The sequence below is a fragment of the Macaca mulatta genome, chromosome 6 (assembly GCF_049350105.2).
Source record: "Macaca mulatta isolate MMU2019108-1 chromosome 6, T2T-MMU8v2.0, whole genome shotgun sequence".
Lineage (NCBI taxonomy): Eukaryota > Metazoa > Chordata > Mammalia > Primates > Cercopithecidae > Macaca > Macaca mulatta.
Window position 1 is genome coordinate 123,258,109 of NC_133411.1, and position 23,754 is coordinate 123,281,862.

At 39.4% G+C, this 23,754-nt stretch overlaps 1 protein-coding gene across 2 annotated transcripts in view; it reads left to right on the forward strand.

The window, feature by feature from the left end:
- The window catches only part of KCNN2 (potassium calcium-activated channel subfamily N member 2), a 272,306-nt gene that overhangs the window by 106,158 nt on the left and 142,394 nt on the right, over positions 1 to 23,754 (forward strand). Inside the window, exons 2-3 of one of the 2 annotated variants that reach the window (XM_078004479.1) lie at positions 21,263 to 21,468; positions 22,301 to 23,589. In XM_078004479.1, coding sequence (XP_077860605.1) covers positions 21,447 to 21,468; positions 22,301 to 23,589 — 1,311 coding nt within the window. In that variant the 5' untranslated portion in view covers positions 21,263 to 21,446. Of the gene's footprint in view, positions 1 to 21,262; positions 21,469 to 22,300; positions 23,590 to 23,754 lie in introns of those variants that run through there. The other variant, XM_078004478.1, reaches the window with a different exon arrangement.

Consider the following 23,754-nt stretch of genomic DNA (forward strand, 5'->3'; position numbering starts at 1 on the left):
AAAAAATTCCCACTCTTGGCTTGTATTGAATTTTACCCTTTAGAACTCAGTATGAACTCATAACTTCAGTCCAACTAGATTTGTCTTTCTGGGACAAATAATCTCACATATTAAAAGTTTTCAACGTTTTTGCCTGCTGTTAGTCATTAGGCAAAAAAAACATAATGCTATATGTCTGGATTGTACCTTTAATAAAGCTAGTCATTGGGAATAAAATACTAAATGCACTGAATTTGTCTCAGCTAGAGAGGCTGGTTATATTTTCATTTTTTGTCAGAAGCTTTGAAGTCATTTCCTTGAGCAAAATCAACCAGCTATGCACTTTGAGTACCTTTTGCAGGACATTTTATGAGTAGGGATTTTTAAGGTGCATTAAGCCAACATTGTGCTTTAACGACTATATTTTAAGTCATGCTTTCCTTTTTATTTTTCAAGCCCAATTTGGTAGGTGAATACAAATTATTCAATGCTATTTCTGTCTTAAATCTTAATACTGAAAACTGGTTGGAGCTAAGAGGACTTGAATTAGTAATAAGCACAGGGAGATGAGGATAAAGATCTAAGCTGCCACTGATTTCTTCTAAATATGTACACATATGTAGGGACAAATAAATAGAGTATTCTTATTGCACATGTAAAAAATTTTGAATATCTGGGGGCATGTCAAACTTGTGTTCCAAAAGTCCTTTCAATATCCTTTAGTAAGTGCCAAATATAGGTCATTCTCATGACACTACAGAGAGGTATGCACCATCCTCACTTTATAGATAAAAATGTTGAAACTTAGAAAACATAGGTAATATGCCAAGAAAATGGATGGATCAAGATTTAAATTCAGGTCTTCCTTCCTACGTAGCTCTTCCTATTATTCTACATCACCATATGGGGAGGTTTGGTACCAGAATCAGGCCACAGAAGTGGATATAATCCATGAGCAGGGTAAAGAATAGCACTGCAATGATAGCTTTGGAAAACTCAGCATTATTCTTGGGTTTAGGGTTTCCCTATGGGAGTGGAAGCCTGTATTGCCCTGTCCCCAGGCCCTGCAGCCCGATCTTAGCAGCCTGGGATAGCACCTATACTAGGCTGAAGATGGGGTGGCTAATGAGGTAAGAAGTAGATATCTGTTGATTTTCAGTGCACCCTGTCTTAGAAGTTACTGAAGGATGTGTTCCAGCAAAATGAGGGAGAAAACCCAGAAAAAGAAAAATGTGAATTCCTGGAATCAAGGAGGGTCTCTTTGACCTTGGGCCATTAAAGAACCCTGGGAATTATGTGGTCAGTCATTGGTGGCAGCCTTCGCTGTTGCTCTGTGCTTAAGACCGTTGGCCTACTAAGAGGTAGACAACTCCTTTGGTGGTTTTTCTCTTTCTTTGCCAAATGCACATAAGAGGAATCATCACAAAGGTTCCCTAAACAACAATACTTGATGTGGTTCCTCAGGGTCACCTCGACAGCCATCTCAAGCTGGGGAGTTGCGGCCCCCTAGTACCATGTTTGTGAAGGCCAAGGTCTTGTCCACACAGAAAACCCTGGCCCCCTTTCCAGGCTTCATTTCTGGTTACTGTCAACCTCTACACCCTTGCTAGATAATGCAGTTTCAGTTCCTCATGGTCCTGGCCAGAAGATGCAAACTGGTGTTATTAGATGAGCTCTGAACAGCAGACATGCCCTACCCACACTTCCTTGTATTAAAAATGAAAAAAACTACAAATATTTAACAACTGGGAGAGTTTAACATAAAATATTGGATTTCATGATTCTCTTTAAAATGCAGGAGATGTGCTGGGTGGTGTGGCTCACATTTGCAATCCCAGCACTTTGGGAGGCTGAGGTGGGCGGATTGCTTTGGCTCTAGAGTTCGAGACCACCTTGGGCACCATGGAGACACCCCGTCTCTACAAAGAATACAAAAATTAGCCAGGCATGGAGGTGTATGCCTATAGTCCCAGCTACTTGGAAGGCTGAGGTGGGAGGATGGCTTGAGCCCAGGAGGTGGAGGTTGCTGTGAGCCAAGATCATGCTACTGCACTTCAGCCTCGGCAATAAAGCCAGACCTTGTCTCAAACAAACAAACAAATAAATAAAATGCATGATATATGGCAATACTGGGCCCATAGACCTCCATGACAACAGAAGGATGGTGCTGAATTGGGCCAGTTTCCTTTAGGAAGAGTGAAAACAACAGGCAAGTTAATTTCTCACTCATCCTGCCACATACAGCAGAACTTTAGCTTGGAAAAATGAAAAACTTGCCTATAGATATATGACTTAAGTCGGGATTTGAATTCGGAACTTTCTGTCTCTAAAGTCCAAAGGCTTTCTATTGCACAATGAAAGACTATTTAAAAATAAAGTAGAAGCCAATTTTTTTTTTTACCAAAAAGGTTTAAAATGTTAATTAAGTCTATCAATTTTGTTGATTCCATCTCCCAACATTTTTCACCTATGAAAAGAGAACTCCAAATGATGACTTGCATAAATATGAAGCAGATTGTCATTGTTTAATTGTGTTCTATTTAAGTTGCCCCAATCTTCCCCTTGACAACCAAATTACAATGTACTGTACAAATATTTTCATAATTCGTAGCCCACTGACTATGTGCCAAATGTCTGTGATCTAAAAATTGTTATAAAATATGTGTGTATATATTATAGATTATATATATACATTCACACACACATAGACGTGCACATTTCCCTTGCCTAATTTTCTTTTTTAAGTAGCTGTCTTCCATTAAAATTATCAATAACCAGAATATAATCTAGATTTCTAGAAGTAAAAATGGTATATATTTAAGGTATAGAACATGATATTTTGACATATGTATACATTATGAAATAGTTACAGCAGTAAAGCGAATTAACATATCCATCACCTCAAACCACTATGATGTGTGTGTGTGCGTGTGTGATAGGAACACTTAATATCCACTCTCTTAGCAAACTTCAAGTACACTATACAATATTAATATCAGTAGTCACTGTGCTGTAGTCTCCAGAAGTTATTCATCCTGCATAACTGAACCTTTGCACCGTTTGACCAATATCTCCCCATTTTCCCTTGCTTCAGCCCCTAGCAACTGCCATTCTACTTTCTGTTTATGAGTTTGACATTTTTGATTCCACATATAAATAAGGTCATGCATTGTTTGTTTTTCTGTGTCTGGATTATTTCACTTGGCATAATGTTCCCCAGAGTCATTCTTGTCAAAAAGGGCAATATTTCCTTCTTTTTAAAGGATGAATATGATATTTCATCATCTATATGTATATACCACATTTTCTTTATCTGGTCATCCATTGGCAGACACTTAGGTTGTTTCTGTATTGTGGCTGTTATGAGTAATGCCTTCATAAAGCTGGAAAAATATTTACTATTAAAAAGACTGACTCTACGTGTTAGTATAATCAAATACAGCTTACTGTAAATCTCCAGCATTTGAAGTGCTATCCATAGGAATGTAAAAGTTGTTCAGTGTGCTGTCAAGAAGGGAAATTGGTACATAGACACTAAATTCATGGAAGATGAATCTCATGCAAGCCATATGGTGTGTACGTATTAGAGGTAGGGTTGATGATTATTTGTGGAATGTAGAGGAAAGATTCCCTCCAGAAAGATTTCATAGACTTTAAGTCACTAACATTTGTGACCTGAAAGTAGGCTTCCCACAGTAAGCCTTAACAAAATCAATTACAATAAATTCTTAGACATCTAGAATTGTTCATAGAAAACCAACATTCTAACATAAAGGTTATGGCCCAATAATTTTTTAAAAATAATTTTGAAGGTAAATTCTTCTTGAATATCATATTATAAGTATGTTCTTTCTTAATAGACTATGGTATACATAATTTAGTTTTCTTGATCACTTAGGATCACCATTGAAACATATATTAGCCTCATCTTGAATTCAAGGATGGCACTGGGGCTTATTCAAGTATAAATGACCACTTGCCCCGATGTGTTTTTTTCCCCCAAACTTTTAAGTTTAGGGGTACATGTGCAGGATGTGTAGGTTTGTTACATAGGTAAATGCATGCCATTGTGGTTTGTGGTACAGATCATCCCATCACCCAGGTCTTAAGCCCCAGCATCCATTAGCTATTCTTCCTGATCCTCTCCCAATGTGGGTTTTTTTTTTTTTTTTTTTTTTTTGAGCTCTTATGCTGTGTTAAGTTCTGTTTATAAATACACCGTTAGTTTCTCAAGGAATCAATTGTCACATCTTCATTTCTTGCTACCTTTAATTTATCAAATTCAATAAGCCTTTCTGCTTAGTCTTAAAGTTTTGATATGTAGTGGGTCAGGAAATCAGTCAGGATTACTGGAAGTCTGAAGGCTTGCTTATGAATAGCCAACACAGGCTTCTTGACATTGATTTTGTCTCCAAAGGGCTGTGGTTTGTTCTGTCTTTGGCTAAATTTATGGAATGATGGGATGCTTGGTGAGAGAGTGCTATATAACTGAGTTCTTGTCTATATCTGATTATTTAGATATACTATTTTCCAAGTTCTAATAAATATGAAAGCATAAATGAACATAGGTAGAAATGAATGAAAGGTAGCTTGTGGCCTGAATACATCTTTCAACTGTGACTTAATTAAAATAAGAGGTAGGATTTAGAGGGAATTTTAGGTGCATGTAAGACCCTCAAGTTTTCCATAAAAAATAATGCATATAGAGTTTTACGGTCTACTTTACTGGGGGTTGGATACAGAAAGGAGAGAGGGGCAAAAGAATGAAGTCAGAGTGGCAGAAAGAATGCTCATCTCTCCAAGTGGGCTTTGGACAAAGACTCAAATACCATGGCTACTAGGGGACAAAGATGCATGGTGTGGGGGAACAGCAGGGTGTGGCGAGGGAATGAGTGGTACAATCCTAAAGACAGCAGTGAATCCCTGTGGTGGGTAGAGTATTTATAACCATCTGCTTTTTGTATAAAGTGCTTTGAGAAGCTGTCTGATCCCTCTGATGTCTGATGGGCAGGGATGCCTGATAGTCTGAGTTTCTTCTATTTATGTGATCCTAGGGGAGTTTCTCTTCCTCACCTATACCTGGACATCTGAGAACAGAGCACCTTTCTCTTCACCCTTTGGTAAAGGATTCTAGTTTATATTTAGTTCTTTAAACATCCACTGGAACTGAAACTAACATTATCTTCCAGTTCTCTCTCTGTTAACCCAGAGATCTCGAGTTTAGCCTGCAGAAGTGCTGAACCACCCAGAGTTGTTAGCCAAAGTGTGAGGTTGAGGGCATGGTCTTCAAGACTGCCAGGTTGGCCCAAACTTCTGACAGCAACTGCAAGGAGTTTGGGTCTAACTACAAAGTAAGGAGCCCAGTCACCAAGACTTCCCTCACTTCTGACATCAACTGCAAGTATGAGGGGTTCCCAAAACCATCCTCAGGTTCAATAATTTGCTAGAAGGACTGACGGAACTCCCTGTAGACTGTATACTCACAGAAAAGAATGCAGATGGAAAGGAAGAGTGGAGGGCAAGGTCTGGGAGGGCAGCAAGTGTCTTCTGTGTCCTCTGGATGTGTTACCTTTTACAGCATCCATGTGTGACCATATGCATGGAGTATCAACAACCTGGGAAGCTCTTCCAAGCTTCAGTGTCCAGAGTTATTAGGGCATCATTACATAGACATGATTGATGGATTTATTTTCCATGTGGCTGAACTCAGTCTCAGCTGCCCCCTTCCCAGGAGTCAGCTGATATGTGACCCAAGGGACTGACCGTGAGTCATCTCTTTAGCCCAGACAATAAGGTATGGTCTGAGGAGTCCATCATGAATAACAAAAACACTCCTATCACTTGGGAGAGTCTACGGGTTTAGAGGTTACCTCCCTGGAGCCAAGGACAAAGGTCAGACCTTTCTTGGCCAAGGCTAAATTCTTTACTACACATGAAAAAACCCAGATTGTAAATTGCCACAGAAAAATTACAGCCCATTTAATTTTGATTAATTGAAAAGGAAAGTCAGGGTAATCTATTAGATTAGGTGCTGCTTATTTAGGCAGAACTTAATCAAGAGACAATACATATACACTTACATTTTGACCTAGAAATATCCCTGCTAGGATTTTACCCTGAAGATACACTTTCATCAATTTGAAAACACATATGCACAAAGTTACTCATTTCAGCATTTTTTGTTCTGCAAAACATTGGAAACAACTTGAATGTCCCAAAATAAGAGAGTGTTTGAATAAACAATGCTACATCCACACAGTGATGTACTGTGTAACTGTAAGAGTGAGAAAGATCTCTATGGATTCATATAGATACATTTCCAAAACATCTTGTTAAGTGAAAAAAATAAAGGGTAAAAGAATACACTACTCTTTGTGGAAAAAAATATACATGTGTCAACTTCCTGGTACAAAAGAAATACAAGCAGGATGAAACAGAAACTAATAAAATTGGTTTTCTACAAGGCATGGATGGGAAAAGGGCAAAAAGAATAACAGAATGGCAATGGAGTAGGGACCTTCCTGAATTCAGATTTCTCTGAGTATACCTGTTTGCATAACTCTGACACTTAGAATCATTGCACTATTTCACAAACCCCAAAAGACAAATGAATGCTAATTAAAATCAACCAGGATGTAGGTGAAATAAAAATAGAATACAAATAGCAGTGAATGAAGCTAGCTGTATTACAGATAAGAACAACACTGAAGGAGTTGGGGGGCAGAAAGAACCTACCTACCTAACTTTGAAAAACATTAATTATGACGTGTGTTAGTCTGTTCTTGCATTGTTATAAAGAAATAACTGAGACTGCATAATTTCTAAAGAAAAGAGGTTTAATGGGCTTACAGTTCTGCAGGCTATACAAGCATGGAGGTAGCATCTGCTTGGCTTCTGGCAAGGCCTCAGGGAGCTTTTATTTTTTATTTTTCTTGAGATGGAGTTTCGCTTTGTCACCCAGGTTGGACTGCAGTGGTGCAATCTCAGCTCACTGCAACCTCCACCTCCCGCGTTCAAGCGTCTCTCCTGCCTCAGCATCCTGAGTAGCAGCTGAGACTACAGGCATGTGCCACCGCACCTGGCTAATTTTTGTATTTTTTTTAGTAGAGACAGGGTTTCACCATGTTGGCCAGGCTTGTCTCCAATTCCTGACCTCAAGTGATACCCTACTACAGCCTCCCAAAGTGTTGGGATTACAGGAATGAGCCACCGTGCTCAGCCCTCAGGGAGCTTTTAATCATTGCAGAAGGCAAAGACAGAGCAGGCACATCACATGGCCAAAGCAGGAGTTGGGGGCAGGGCGCATAAACTTAAATAAACACAGATCTCTTTAACACTCACTCACTATTGTGAGGACAGAACCAAGCCATGCAATGACAACACCAAGCCATGAGAAATTTGCCCTCATGATGCAAACACCTCCCACCAGGCCCCACCTCCAACACTGGGGATTACATCTCAGTATAAGATTTGGCAGGGACATAGATCCAAACTCTGTCAACATGTACTATAAGGTTAAGGACAAACAGAACTGGACAGAAACATCATTTGCTAGTGAGTAAATTTGTTTTCTGTCTGGGAATGTACTAACTATTCCGTAACTAAGATTGAGCAAATAAATAAATATATTGTGAGAAATGAGGGCCAGATTTTTCGTTGTTAAAGAGTAACAAGGAAAAGAAAAAAGCAAAACTGAACTCTGTGGTATTACATTAGAATTGGGTGTATGAATATGAATTTACTTCTAAATATATATACACATAGATAGGCATAGATATTAAATATAGCTGTGTGTGTATGGGTTCATATACATGAATATATTTGTACCTCTGATAGCTGAAAGGGCCTATAAAAATGACATGGCAGTAACAATGAGTATACCTTTGTACGCATATCTTGGTTTTTAAATTCATTCTCCAAAAAAAAAAAAAAAGAAAGAAACTAGGCATACCTGGAAAAATAGTTGACTCCAGGACTGGGACAGAAAAAATACTAAGTTAAGCCTCGAACATTTTGTGATGCCAGAGGACGATGAACTGCTCAAAAAATAATGGGGCCATGCCAAAAGGACACAGGGGCCAACCTGAAGGAGCTCTTAATGACCAAGGCTGGAATCATTTGAGAAAAAAATAAATAATGATAATGGATTATCACTCATAGAATAAAACACCCATTACCTTTACACTGTTATAATAATATTTCATTGAATAAATAAGTACATTAGGAAGTAGGGACATGTCTTTCTTTAAATATAATTTAGCTAATCAACATAGAAGATACTATTAAAGGAGGACATCACCATTAGGTAAACACCACAGTTATAATTGTTACAGAAAATAATCATTGATTGGTGCTAAAATTACTGGGTGAAATTATGATGAGTAATGGTATGTTTGCATAATCTCAAAGAATCTAATAAGATATTTATTAACTGTGGAGGGATAAACAATAACTTTACAGTGGAGAAATCTGGAAGACACCATCATCACCAAGTGATCAAAGTTAACATCACCAGTATTAGGAAAACCCTAGAATGGTACTCATCAATTGCATCAGATTCCACCACTTATGGGGAAAGCCCACGTGCTAGGCTGCCTGCTTTATGTGTTCTCCAAAGTCCAGATCCTGGGATAATCAAAATACTGAAATCTAGACAAGGAAATATGAGTTCTTCATCATGGAACTATGTTTAATAACCTAGACAAAACTTTCATTCATCTTATTTCAATGGTTTGGTATACTTCACATAATTTATCTTTGGGAACAAAGTATTTTGTTTTCTATGTCTTTTTCCATTGTCTATGTGACCACTAAAAACAGTGTGTTTTTAATTCTTAATAAAATATGTAATATATTTAAATAAAAACATTACCTTTACCTTGGCTAAAAACACAAACCAAAAGAAAAACCCCATGAGTAAATTAGTTCTTCATAATAATGGGAAATAGTCAGGGATTATATGTACTGCTTCAAAGCTAACCTCACCTCTAAGTGACCCTAGATAACCATCTATGAGACAGTGTTGAACTATTGGCTCAGCTTTCCCAAGAGAGTGGGAAGCCTCCCACTCCCTTAGCTTCTCTTTTGAAGTGAGCACTCAAGTAAGTCTGATCCTAGTATTACAACCACCTGTTAATATCAAGTGAGACCCTTGCTAACTACACAGTGCCTGCCCATGTATGTCTTCTTGACCACTGAGTCCTTTCAGATGTGTGCTTCAAACAAGCCAAACCACATGCAGCAGACTGGGTATTGAGTGCACTTTTGCTGCTGACTCTCAAAACTGAGACCATATATTTTCTAAATTACCACCGACAACCTCTACAAAAGGCTCGGTCTCATGATGCTGTATGTATATGTCTGAGATACCAAAGGGTGTTAGGAGAGCTAAGAGGTTACAAAGAAAATTAATGAATGGCCACAAGTAGCCAGTACCAGTCATCTTCAGAGAATGCTTTAGTCCCACTTTTTTCTCACTGTTAGGATCATTTCATGACAGTGATTTTTAACTGTAGAATTCAGTACAAACTATACTTGATCCTCTACTTACATATCATTAAGAGAAATCTAAATTCCACAATTAAAATGCCACAGCTTATTCATATACTAAAATTCTTATTAGGACATTCATTGAACCATGATACTATTTGGATTTACAAACTCTCTGGATAGAGACTGACAAGAAAAAATCTTGAATCCTCAATTATCTTAAAATACATAGATGATAGTCACTTACGCCACCTCGAAAAACTTTTTCTTGTTCTTCCTAATCTTATAGATCAAAGGTTGCCTAACCAATATTCATTTTAAATTGATACTTTCATTTTAGCATTCAGTTTTATTTGGGCATTGCTTGCATCAGTTTTTAACAATTTTCTTAAGATATAATTTATATACACCATACAATCTACCTATTTAAAGTGTATAAATCAGTAGTTTTTAGTATGTTCCCAGAGTTACATAACCATCACCACACTCCAATTTTAAAATATTTTTGATCACACCAGGAAGAAACACTGTACCTATTATTACTTACTCCAATTTGCTGCTTTCCTTCCCCCCCAGCCCAAGACAACCAATTTTGTAGCTGCTTTCCTTCCCCCGCAGCCCAAGACGACCAATTTTGTAACTTTTGTCTTTAGCTTTGCCTGTTCTGGACATGTCCTATATATGGAATCATGTAACGTGTGTTTTGTGACTGGCTTTCCTTTATGTGTTTTCAAGGTTGTATCATGTGTCAAGACTTCATTGGTTTTACTGATGAATAATATTCCATTTTAAGGGTACACAGGTTGAGTATCCCTAATCTGAAAATACAACATTTGGAATGCGCCACAATTTGAGACTTTTTGAGCACCAACATGACACCATAAGGAAAATTCCACACCTGATACCTTTGCTTTCTGATGGTTCAGTGTACACAAACTTTGTTCCATGAACAAAATTACTTATTGTATAAAATTACCTTCAGGCTGTGTATATAAGGTGTATATGAAACAAAAATGAATTATGTGTTTACACTTGGGTCTCATCCCCAAGATCTCTCATTGTGTATATGAAAATATTCCAAAATTTAAGAAAATAAAAAATCAGAAACATTTCTGGTCCCAAGCATTCTGGATAAAGGATACTCAACCTATACCACATTTTATTTACATACTTATCAGTTGATGGATTTTGAACTGTTTCTACTTTTTGATTATTACGGATTATGCTGCAGGGAACATTCATGTAAAAGTTTTTGTATGGATGTACATTTTCCTTTCTCTTGAGTACTGACCTAGAAGTAAAATGCTGAGTAAAATGATATGTTTACATTTAATATTTTGAGGAGTTGCTAAACCGTTTTCCAAAGCACCTGTCCTATTTTATATTCCCACTAGCAGTGTATGAACGTTCAAATTTCATCACATCCTTGACAACACTTGTTATTGTCTATCTTTTTAAATGTAGGCATCCTAGTGGGTGTGAAGTATCTAATTGTGGTTTCAATTTGCATTTCTTTAGTGGCCAATGATGTTGTGCCTATGCTTTTCATGTGCCCATTGACCATTTTTATGTCTTCTTTGGAGAAATGTCTACTCAGAGATTTTGCCTTTGGCTTATTTATTCTTTAAGAATAATTTTAAAATTATTTTTATTTGTGTTTGACACAGAATTGTACATATTTATAGGGTACAGTGTGATGTTTCGATGCATGTGTACACTATATTATGATCACATCAGGATAATTACCATATCCCTCACTTTAACATTTATTGTTTCTTTGTGGTGGTAACACTCAAAATATTTTAGTTATCTTGAAATACATATTACATATTTATTAGTTTTATAATTGAGTTATAAGAGTTCTTTATATACTATGGATACCAGTCCTTTTTCACATCTGTGATTTGCAAATACGTTCTCCCATTCTGTAGGTGGTCTTTTCACTTTCCTGATGGTATCCTTTGAAGCACAAGTTTTTATTTTGATTAAGCCCAATTTGTCTATGTTTTTCTATTGTAGCTTATGCTTTTAGTGTTATATCTAAAATACCATTGCTGAGGTCACAGGTTCACAGTGATTCACTCAAATGCTTTAAGAGTTTTACAGATTGTTCCTTACGTTTAAGCCTTTGATCTATTTTGAGTTAATTTTTTTGCATGGTGTAAGGAAAGTGTCCAGGTTCATGTATTAGCATGTGAATATTCAGTTTTCCTGGCACTTTTTGTGGAAAAGATTGTTCTATCCCCCAGTGAATTATCTAGGCACCCTTATTAAAGGTCAATCAATCATAAATGTAAAGGTTTATTTCTGAACTCTCAATTCTGTTTCATTGGTCCTACATATCTATATTATGCCATTACCACACTATCTTGATTACTATCCCTTTGTAGTAGCTTTCTACTCAACAAGTGTGCATCCTCCAACTTTGTTCTATTTAAAGATTACTTTGTCTATTCTTGGCTACTTGCATTTCTATATGAATATTAGGGTCAGTTTGCCAATTTCTCCCAAACCCTATTGGCTAGGATTTTGATAGGGATTTGATTGTATCTGTGGGCCAATTTAGAGACTACTGCCATTTTAACAATGTTAAGTATTTTGCCTTGGGAACGTAGATTGTATCTTCATTAATTGGTGCATTCTTTATTTAATTTTTTTCTTTTTTAGTTTCAGAGTATCAGTTTTGTACTTTTATTGTTACATTTCTAATTACTGTATTCTTTTTGATACCTTTACAAATGCAGTCATTTTTACATTTCATTTTTAGATTGTTCATTACTGGTGTATAGAAATACAGTTGGTTTGTATTGATGTTGACCTTATATCTAGAAACCTGCTGACCCTGTTTATTAGTTCTAAGAGCATTTTAGTGAATTCCTTTTGATTTTCTAGATCCACAGTCATGTCTTGTATAAAGAGATAGTTCAATTATTGCTTATCTCTCTGAATACCTTTTGTTTCTTTTTCTTACCTAACGGTACGGACTAGAATTTCTAATACAATGTTTAACAAAAGTGGGAAGAACAGATACTGTTCTCTCATTTCGATCTTAAGGGAAAAGCCATTTAGTCTCTCACCAGTAAGTATGATAGTAGTAGTAGATTTCTTCATGGATGTCTTCTATCAGGCTAGGGAAGTCCTATTCAACCTCTTCCTGGTATTCCTACTTTGTTGAGTGTGCTTATCATGAAAGAGTTTTGGATTTTGTCAAATATTTTTTCTGTGTCCATTGAGATGATTATATGGTTATTTTGCTTTATTGTATTGATAGTTTGTATTACACTAATTGATTTTATGACACTAAACTATGTGTTGTTATGATAATTCCAACTTGGTCATGGTATATAATAACTTTTTATGTTGCTATATATGGATTGGTTGTATTTTGTTGAAAATTTTTGCATCTATATACATAAATGTAGTTTTCTTGTGATGTCTTTCTTTTCTTTTTTTTTTTTTTTTTGAGACGGAGTCTCGCTCTGTCACCCAGGCTGGAGTGCAGTGGCGGGATCTCAGCTCTGCCTCCCGGGTTCACGCCATTCTCCCGCCTCAGCCTCCTGTAGCTGGGACTACAGGCGCCCACCACCTCGCCCAGCTAGTTTTTTGTATTTTTTTTAGTAGAGATGGGGTTTCACCTTGTTAGCCAGGATGGTCTCGATCTCCTGACCTCGTGATCCACCCGTCTCGGCCTCCCAAAGTGCTGGAATTACAGGCTTGAGCCACCGCGCCCGGCCTGTGATGTCTTTCATTTTGATATTAGGTTAATACTAGCCTTTTAAAATGGGTTGGGAAGTGTTTTTCCTCCTCTATATTTTGGGAAATGTTTGTTAAAAATTACTATTAATTATGTGTTAAGTATACTATAGATTCACCAGTGAAGCCAACAGGGCCTGGCCATTTCTTCATAGAAAGTTAAAAAATTTCTAATACAATTACTTTACTTTGTACAGGCCTCTTCAAATTTTCTACTTAATCATGGGTCAGTTTTGGTATTTTCTAGGAATTTTCTCATTTTATTTAAGTCATCAATTTGTTGGCATATACTGGTTTACCTCATTCTCTTATAATCCTTTTCATTTCTGTAAGGTCAGTAGTGATGCCCTCTATTTATTTCCAGATTTTAGTAATATGCTCTTCTCTCTCTTTCTTTCTTTCTTTTTTTTTTTTTTTCCTGGTCAGTCTACTAAAGGTTCATCAATTTTATTGATCTTTTCAAAAACTAATTTTTATTTTCAATGATATGTTCTGTTTTTTATTGTCATTGTTAACTTCTAGTCTTTATGATTCTTTCTGCCTTGTTCTCTTCTTTTTTCAGTTTCTTAAAGTAATACGTTAGCTTATTGATTTGAAATATTTTATCTTTTTCCAATTTACATATTTCTGGCTAAGAATTTCCCTTTATGCATGGCTTTAGGTGCATCTTGTAGGTTTTTGCATGTTGTGATTTTGTTTTCATTTATCTTTAAATATTTTCTAATTCCCATTGTGATTTTTTCTTTGATTCTTATTTAGGAGTGTGCTGTTTAATATTTACATATTTCTGAATTTCCCAAGATTTTGAAAAATTTGTATAAATATATGAGGTACAAGTGCAATTTTGTTACATGCATAGATTGCATAATGGTCAAGTCAGTCTATTTTGGAGACTGTTCCTTGTGTATGTGAGAAAAATGTGTGTTCTGCTGTTGCTGAGGAGAGTGTTCTGTAAATGTCTGTGAGGTACAGTTGGTTTATACTGCTGTTAACATTTTCTGTATTCTTGTTAATCTTCTGCACAGCTGTTCTAACCATTATTAAAAGTAGAGTATTAAAGTCTCTAACTATTATTATTGAATTGACTAATTGTGCTTTCAATTCTGTCAGTTTGCTTAATGTATCTTGAGATTCTGTTTTTATGCACATATGTATTTAAAACTGTTGTATTTTACTGATGGACTGGCATTTTGTCCTTATAAAATTGTCTTCTTTGTCTCCAGTTACATTTTTTTTTTTTCTTAAAGTCCATTTTGGCTGATGCTAATGTAGCCATTCCAGTACTTGTATGGTTGTTGTTTGCATGGTATAACAGACAGTAGATATGTATTTATAGAACTTATTATACTAACCTATTTACCTTTTCTGGTCCTCTTCATTTCTTCCTGTGAATTCAAATTACCATCTGGTGTCATTTCTGTACTTCAATATGTCTTTCTCCTACCTCAATCCTTTGTGCTGTTATTGTCAAATATGTTAAATTTCTATATTATAGACCAAACAGTATAATTATACATTCATTATTTTAAGGTATTTCATTTAATCAGTTAGGAGAAATTCAAAAATGTGAAATTATATTGTTTTTTGTAGTTACCCACATAATTACCACTGGCATTCTTTTTCTGTGTGTGTATAGATTCAAATTACTATCCGATGTTATCTGCTTTCAGCCTGAAAGTTTTCTTTAGCATTTCTGGAAAGGCAAGTCTGTTAGCATTACATTCTCTCAGTTTTTATTTCTCTGGGAAAATACGTATGTTGTCTTCATGTTTGTTAATGTTATTAAATATTTTCTTAATTGACAGATTTTTTTTTTTCTTTCAATGCTTTGAGTATACCATCCCACTGGCTTCTGGTCACTATCGTTTAATGAAGAAAAGTCAGTGGTGGATCTTATTGGGGTTCTCTTGTACTTGGCATGTTATTTTTCTTTACCTATTCCAAAATTTTCCCTTTTTGACTATGATGTTTCTGGGTATGGATTGCTTTATGCTTATCCTAAAGTTTGTTGAATTTCTTGGAGGTGTAGATGAATGTTTTTTTATCAAATTTGGAAAGTTTTCAGCTATTTTTTCTTTGAATATTTTTTCTGTCTTTTTTCTCTTTTTTCTTTTGGTCTTCCATTTCATGTCTCTTGGTGCATTTAGAGGTGTCTCACATTTCTCTGAGGTGCTGGGGGTTTTCTTATTATTATGCTTTCTTTTCTTGTTCTTCAGATTGCATAATCTTCATCAGTGTATTTTTCAGTTCATTGATTCTTTTTCTGATGGCTCAAATCTATCATGGAATTTTTCATATGGTTATTCTACTTTTCAACTCCAAAATTTCAATTAGATTCTTTTCAATAATTTCAGTTTATTTATCAATATTCTCTGTTTGATGAGTCATTCCCATCATACCTCCCTTTAACCATTCTTTATAGTTCAAAGTTGGGTATGGAGGCTGGTTCAATTAGATATACTAGAAAATTGTTTGAAAAGTTGGGGCAGAGGATGACCTTCTACCCTCTGAATGATTTGGGTATGGATATGAGGCCTAAAACTGCTACAGCTCTTTTTGCTACCATGAGGTAAGTTAACCTGAGGATTAAGCCAATATATATGAAGGAGGAGAATAATAAAATATCTAAGGAAACTGAAACACTGGTTGAAACACTGATGATGTCTTAACCTCTGAATCAAATAGCATTGAAGTTTTACCTAATAATACTTTCAGTTATATGAGCTAGGAAATATTTCTTGTTAAGATAATTTAACTTGTGAAAGTATCCAGTAGTTTCAACTAATTAAACAGGTTTTAGGAAGGACTCATCCTAAGTAGTGAGAGAAACACATTGTATTAAATAGTAAGTTTTGTCATTAAATTTGTCTAGCATATATCTGTTGTGCTTTTCCCCTGATATTTTACTTAATGTATATTGTTTTGTATGACCTAATTATTGTACATTAATAATTAAAACAGTAGAACAAAAGTGTTAATGGATTTACAGCCATAAGACAAAAGAGCAGTAATCTGGAATTAAACTCATTTTTAAGACAACCCTGGCTTAGGAGATAAATATGAATATGCAAACCTTGATAATTTATTTATCAAGTTATCTAGAGTGTTTGGTTGCTGGTGACATTGTTATGTTTAATTTAACTTAGCAAATTGTGGTTCTTTCCCTTTGTATGAGTAGGCACCAACTCCTGGCACTAAAACAATTATTAGGGGACTGGGATTTACAAATATTCCCAGAAAGAGAGAGAATAATATAAAGTTAGATGAAGAGTAGTAGATTTTTTGAGCCTGTTTGGCAAGAGGTAGATAAGAATAAGGCAAATATAGGAAGAGGGAGTTCATGAGTAACACATGGAAAGAGAATTTACAGGGCTGTGATCAGGAAACGAAAAAAATGAGTCAATGTATCTTGTGCCCTAACCCTGTATGGAAGAAGAAAATAATTATGAAAATATACACTGGATTTCAAAGAGAAAATAAACCTTCAGTTTTTAGCCTCCCTATGTTTTAGCACTGAGCAACCAGAGAACTTTTGAGATTACCAAGTGTAAACTTTGACCTCAATATTTAGGGCTAGTTTTAATATCTTTGGTTCCACTTTTGCTAACTCTTTAAGCCAGCTGTGGGGCACACTGATTTTTCTCTCCTTGTGGCGTGCAGCCTGGCTTCCTTTCTCTGGTTCTCTCACTCTTTGGCATAAAAGGAGAAGCAATGAGAGGACCAGTCTGCCAGAGTAGGAGCCAAGGAACCAAGCTGGATGCCTGCAAGACTGCAGACAAGTTCCTCTGAGCTGCAGGGTGAAGAATTTGAGCCTGCTCCTTATCCCTTATTATTTGAAACAACTAAATGGCATTTGACAGTGTCAATATTACCAAAAATTAAGAAACTACAGGCTGACAGCAAAGTAGATAGAAGAGTGTGTCTGAATACATCAGTATCTCTGTTTTTTTTTTGTTTTTTGTTTTTTGTTTTTTAACACATTTTAATTAGGTACCTTGGACCTGCAGGCATACAGCACTGCTATTTCATCTACATTTGGATTATATCTTCACAAATTATTCTGTTGATCAAGTGAAGTCAACAAGAGGACAATAGTTAAGAATCACAGAAACCAAAAAGCCAGTGAGGAGATGTCTGTGAGGCCCTTCACAGGTAGTTTCTAGTAATGAGAGGTTACTATATTCTTTGGCTGTGAAGAAGAGCTAGCAGCGTGTAAAACAGACTCACAGAAAAATTCAGAAGATTGTATTTGAAGTCTGGCCTCTCTTTGCTACTCACTAGCTGTTATCACCTTGGGTAGGGCAGGCACTGAATTTTAGGTATTATCTTTACTTGTAAAATGGAGATGATGATAAAACCTTTTCCTGCCTTCCATGTGGTTTGTTGTGAGATGCAAATAAAATAAACACCTGAGAAACTACTTTATAAAGTAGAATGTGCAGTCTGCTAAGTTTTATGACTTTCTAGATGCGAGCGATGTGTTTCTAGCTGCCAAAGGATATTTGTTCATGAAATCCACAGATTATTTTAATAAGACTTAGCATACACAGTGATTTCTACCTGTTCACCCATTTAATTAACACAAGTTAAGTTCTAGCAAACTCAGTGTGAGTTTTACCTTTGTCTTTTTTTGCTGGCATTGCAGAGACTTTTATAGATATGCTAACTATCTAAGAAACTGTAGGAGACAAGGGTGAGAATAGGAAAAATTGAAAATTTAGGAAGTGAATGGATAGGCCCTAAGACAATAATTAGCCCCTAAAAAATAGAGGTATTGCTAAAAATTTATAAGACCCTCACCAATACGCTCATTCATATCTTGATACTTTATAATCATAATGCGGAAATATGAAGAACCACATATAATAATTATGATGTTTATGTTTTCTTCAAATTAGTAGATTTCTTATGAAGTGGGGCAATGTGTGATTTAAAAATAATAGTGTTTTTAGGGCCTTTTAATTGTTATGTTTCCAGAAACATGGAATTGTTATTGTGCTAAGGAAATAATTGATACTATCCTGATTCCCCACTTGCATTTATTGCTAAGGACAGTAAGTTCAGAGTGGCAGTGTCTCGTCACAACCTCTCTGTTTGACACCACCAAATATTGTAGTTGACTTACCCAGGCAAAGAAAAAAATAATTATCAGAAAAACATTTACTTTGTAGGTCAACATTTTCCTTCAGACCACACAATGTGGGAAACAGATGCCAGGGACCCCTGGTCTGATTGCCTTTGGAAATATACCAAAAACACCCAAAGTCAAGAGAACCCTGCTTTTTAAGGTACAACGAAAAGACATAGCATAGACAGTCCTATAAAGAAGAGAATTATAAACAATGGCCTAATATAAATTTGAGTAAAATAAGGGATTGGAGTGCAAACAACATGAAGTTTTTTCCCAAGCTCCTGTGGTCTGAAAAAAGACATTCTTCTAAGAAAATGTGTGTGTTTGTGGATGGGTGTTTGTGTGTGTGTTCACAAGCTTGAAATTCAACAAATATGGGAAAGCAATTGTTGTAGGCCATAAGAAAAAAATAGGCAATTTTTATTAAAAGGTGATGCTGGAAATAGATTTAATTGATTAGATTTGAAATACATTTTGTGGATAAGTATGACCTCTGGTGTTAATCTAGGGAAATTCTCTCACTTATATGCCTTAATGGAGCAAAAAGAAGCAAATTTAATTTTCTGAAAGCTTATCACTGGAAGTCATGGCCCTTGATCTGCGTCTTTTTGTACCCCCAATATTTCTTCATTTCCTTCCTCTCTTCTCTCTATAGTCACAAGTATAAATAAGTATCTCCTATGTGCAAAGGACTATCCATGTGGAAGAATATTGCCTTTGTTGCTTCATTTAACTTTACATGTTACATGTATCTCTACAATCCTGTATAGGAAAAAAAAAGAAAAAATTATGTCATATACATTTTAAATGTCTACATATAAACATAAAATTTGTTGACTTTATTAAAAGAGGAATGATGAAAATAAGAACTTCTTAAATGTGCCTGTTATAACCTAATAGTGTAAAATGTCTTAAACAATGAAGTTATGATTCAGACTAAAAATGAAACACAAAATTATCTTGTGTTTTTTCATCATAGGAATACAGGTTTATCACACTCTCAATATACAGATATTTATTAGCAAGATGGCTTTTCGAGTGTGTGTAATCAGTTGATTTCTTAACAGAAAGCCGATAAATGTCTAACTGATTTGCTGTCTGTCCAATCACAGTGAGTTTTACATTATTAATTTATTTTATGAGCTTTTTCAAAAAAGTGGCTAGCCGGAAGTACTATTAGTCTGAGTTTTGGTGTTCCGACAGTCCCTCATGTTGTGGATCAAATTTCCACTTTCTTCTGAATTTTGTGCCTTCTGTCCTCCTGTGTACCCCCTTGGAGAGAAGGGAGAACTCCATGCAACATTGCCATAAATCTCAGTAGGCAATTTCTGAGATGATTATTTCTACATGATTTCTACATGATTAATGGCACTGCAACTAATCCCATGCTAGAGCATAGAGATATACATGGCAAAAGATATATTTTTGCCTATTATTTTGTTTTTGGAGCCTCTGTTGAAGCACTGAATTTGCTATTTGACAAAGTCAGTTTGACACAAGGGATGCAGCCATTATTTTTCTTATGACAGTTCCGAAACTGTAGAACTTTATATCCAATTTAATGCTGGCAACAACTATTGTGGTATTTCGGGGGTGGAGGCTATGTAATCTTTTTTCTAAATTTATGAATCACTAATAAAAATATTTATTAATTTATCATAATGTTCCTTTGAAGTATTTAGATTTCTAAGGATGAATCAAACATTTTCACTCAATTGCTACCCGTAGCAACTGGAAAGCTATATAATTTGTTGAAAAGGGTCCTAATACATGTTTGATGGATTTTCTGCATGAGTTGAATTTCTTTTTCAGACCAGAAGGTTAGTAACTTTTCATAGGGAAACTTCTATTTTAATTCAAATTACTTCTCAGAATTGTTTTTAATAGTTATGCTTTCCACACAATTCATGCAGTATCTACTCAGCTGCCCCGAAGACTCAATTAGCTTCGTGATCCTAAACAAGTTTTACTGAATTGTCATTTTGAAGATACAGAACAAAAATAACAATAGATGATAAAAACAAAATGCTGTCTCTGATTGTTAGCCACTAAATTATATTCTTGACGAAGACCATTGAGAAATTCAAGTCCGGACAGTATTCATTATCTCAAGTCCAGGGCGATGGGACTAACAGCAGCTCTGCGCCCCACACCCCTTTTTTTCTGCTGAATGTTTATTTGCACGTACAAAAAAATTAAAATTGTTTAACATGTGTCCAAATAATATCATAAAATGAATTATTCACTCCGTGACACTGAAAGCACACGCACGCACACTCTTAAAAGCAGATACCAGGTAAGCAACTTTAGGGCAGCTGCCGAGTAGAATATCAAGACATCGGATCCAGCTGAGAATTCCAATTACCTAATGACCTAATGAGGGTGATCCGCTTTCACTCTAATTTCTAGGTCTAATTCGTTGTAATAGTCTCTATCATAAAAATCAGGCTTTAAAATAATTTAAAATGGAAAGAAATATTCAACGGGCCAATTTCTTTCATCTTCTTTAGGGGGAGACGGGAATTTGAATTCACAAAGAAATGCCAATGTAAAGACTTAAGATGGAGCAGAAACAAAGAACCTTCAAAAGGATCACCATGGTGTTGCTGCATCTCCTAGAAGAACACAGCGCAGGGAGTTTGTGAGACACCAAGTGCAATTTGTGTTAGTTTATTAGGGAGTAAATAAAAAATGATACCGAACTCCAACAAACCTCCAGCACTGTCCGTGGGCAGCGATTATTCAGCCCAAGCTATCATTCTTAATAATTTCTCTGCCAGGCTGCGACTACCGGGGTGAATCAGCCCGTCCCAGGCCCCTCTCCCACCCGCCGCTGCAGTTAGGACTTGGCAAAGATGCTCGATGTTTGCGTTATTTGTGACCGGTCTTTGCTTTGTGTCTGCGCTGCAGGTGAGGAGGAGGAAGAGGAGCAGAAGAGGAGCTGGAGGCCGGCGGTGACTGAGCAGCCCCCACACCTTTGAGCGAGCCGCCTGCCTCTCCACCGCTTGGAAAGCCCTCGGACCTCCGGATTCGGGCTGCCGGAGAGCCTGAGCGCCAGAGCCCAGCAGCCGGCGGCCGGGGGCGCCAGCCCCTCATGTTCCGGAGAAGGCGCAAATGTGAGCTGGCGGTAGCGGGGAAAGCCCTCCGCCCCCGCCAGGGGGACCCGGGAAGCCCTGCCGGCTCTGCTGGCGGACTGCGGGGATCCCCTCCTCCGGCCCCGCCCCCACCCTCCCCCAGCCCGGGTGCCGAGGCTGTTAACCCTACCCGCGCCGCAGCGCACTCGGGCTAGAGCGCCGCGCACCCAATCCAGACTCCAGAGCCCGCCGGCGGGGAAAGATCCGGGCGCCTGGTCGGCTGTGATCCCGCAGCGGCCAAGGCAGGGCTCAGGCCCCGGGATTCTCCCCACACGCTACCGCACTGGCGTAGCCGGCCGCCAAACTTTTTCTCCCCAAAGCCAGTGCCCCCGCAGTTACTTGGCGGGCAGCCGGCAGCCCACTCTCGGCGGGATGATCTGGGAGAAGCGGGCGTGGGACGAGGGGGCTGCTGTTTTGCAGCCCTACGAGGCATGCAGGCGGAGAAGTGGTCGGGGTTCAACACCGTCCCTGCGCCTGCCCCCTGGCCAGGATGGCCCGACGTGCTGCAGTGGCTGGCGCAGGTGATCCGGGCAGCGCATCCGGCACTAGTCAGGGGGGCAGCGGCATGGGAGGGAGGGGCGCCTTTCTCTTTTCTCCTCCTCCTGCAGCCCAGCTGCACTGCGTGGGGGCTCGCCATCTCCGGCAGGGCTGAGGGGCGCACGCAAACAGCAGGTGGAATCCCTGCCCTGGAGCGCCCTGGCTCTGGACTGCACCCCCCAGGGTTTCTGTCCTGCAGATTCCCATCCCCATCTTTCTCTGCCACACACGCTTCCCTAAGCCGCGCGCGCCGCAAACTCAGTCTCGGTCCCCGCAGGTGATGTCATGCCCATTGTTTTGGTGCGCCCAACCAATCGGACTCGCCGCCTGGATTCTACCGGAGCCGGCATGGGCCCTTCCTCGCACCAGCAGCAGGAGTCCCCGCTCCCGACCATAACGCATTGCGCAGGGTGCACCACCGCTTGGTCTCCCTGCAGCTTTAACAGCCCTGACATGGAAACCCCATTGCAGTTCCAGCGCGGCTTCTTCCCAGAGCAGCCGCCGCCGCCGCCGCGCTCCTCACACCTGCATTGCCAGCAGCAGCAGCAGAGCCAGGACAAGCCGTGCCCGCCCTTCGCGCCCCTCCCGCACCCTCACCACCACCCGCACCTCGCGCACCAGCAGCCGGCCAGCGGCGGCAGCAGCCCATGCCTCCGGTGCAACAGCTGCTCCTCCTCCGGTGCCCCGGCGGCGGGGGCGGGGGATAACCTGTCCCTGCTGCTCCGCACCTCCTCTCCCGGCGGCGCCTTCCGGACCCGCACCTCCTCGCCGCTGTCGGGCTCGTCGTGCTGCTGCTGCTGCTGCTCGTCGCGCCGGGGCAGCCAGCTCAATGTGAGCGAGCTGACGCCGTCCAGCCATGCCAGTGCGCTCCGGCAGCAGTACGCGCAGCAGCCCGCGTCCGCCTCCCAGTACCACCAGTGCCACAGCCTGCAGCCCGCCGCCAGCCCCACGGGCAGCCTTGGCAGCCTGGGCTCCGGGCCCCCGCTCTCGCACCACCACCACCACCCGCACCCGGCGCACCACCAGCACCACCAGCCCCAGGCGCGCCGCGAGAGCAACCCCTTCACCGAAATAGCCATGAGCAGCTGCAGGTACAACGGGGGCGTCATGCGGCCGCTCAGCAACTTGAGCGCGTCCCGCCGGAACCTGCACGAGATGGACTCAGAGGCACAGCCCCTGCAGCCCCCTGCGTCTGTCGGAGGAGGTGGCGGCGCGTCCTCCCCGTCTGCAGCCGCTGCTGCCGCCGCCGCCGCCGCTTCGTCCTCAGCCCCCGAGATCGTGGTGTCTAAGCCCGAGCACAACAACTCCAACAACCTGGCGCTCTATGGAACCGGCGGCGGAGGCAGCACCGGAGGAGGCGGCGGCGGTGGCGGGAGCGGGCACGGCAGCAGCAGTGGCACCAAGTCCAGCAAAAAGAAAAACCAGAACATCGGCTACAAGCTGGGCCACCGGCGCGCCCTGTTCGAAAAGCGCAAGCGGCTCAGCGACTACGCGCTCATCTTCGGCATGTTCGGCATCGTGGTCATGGTCATCGAGACCGAGCTGTCGTGGGGCGCCTACGACAAGGTACCGGCTTGAACCCTTGTCCACGCTACTGGAGTCGGGGCACTGGGTGGTTGGGATGGGCACTGGCGGGGACCCTTTGCCTGCGGGTCCCAGCCTCCCCAGAACTATCAAGTGAGCCAGCCAGGACAGCGGGCGCGTCTAGTACGCGCATCCCTAGTCAGCTAA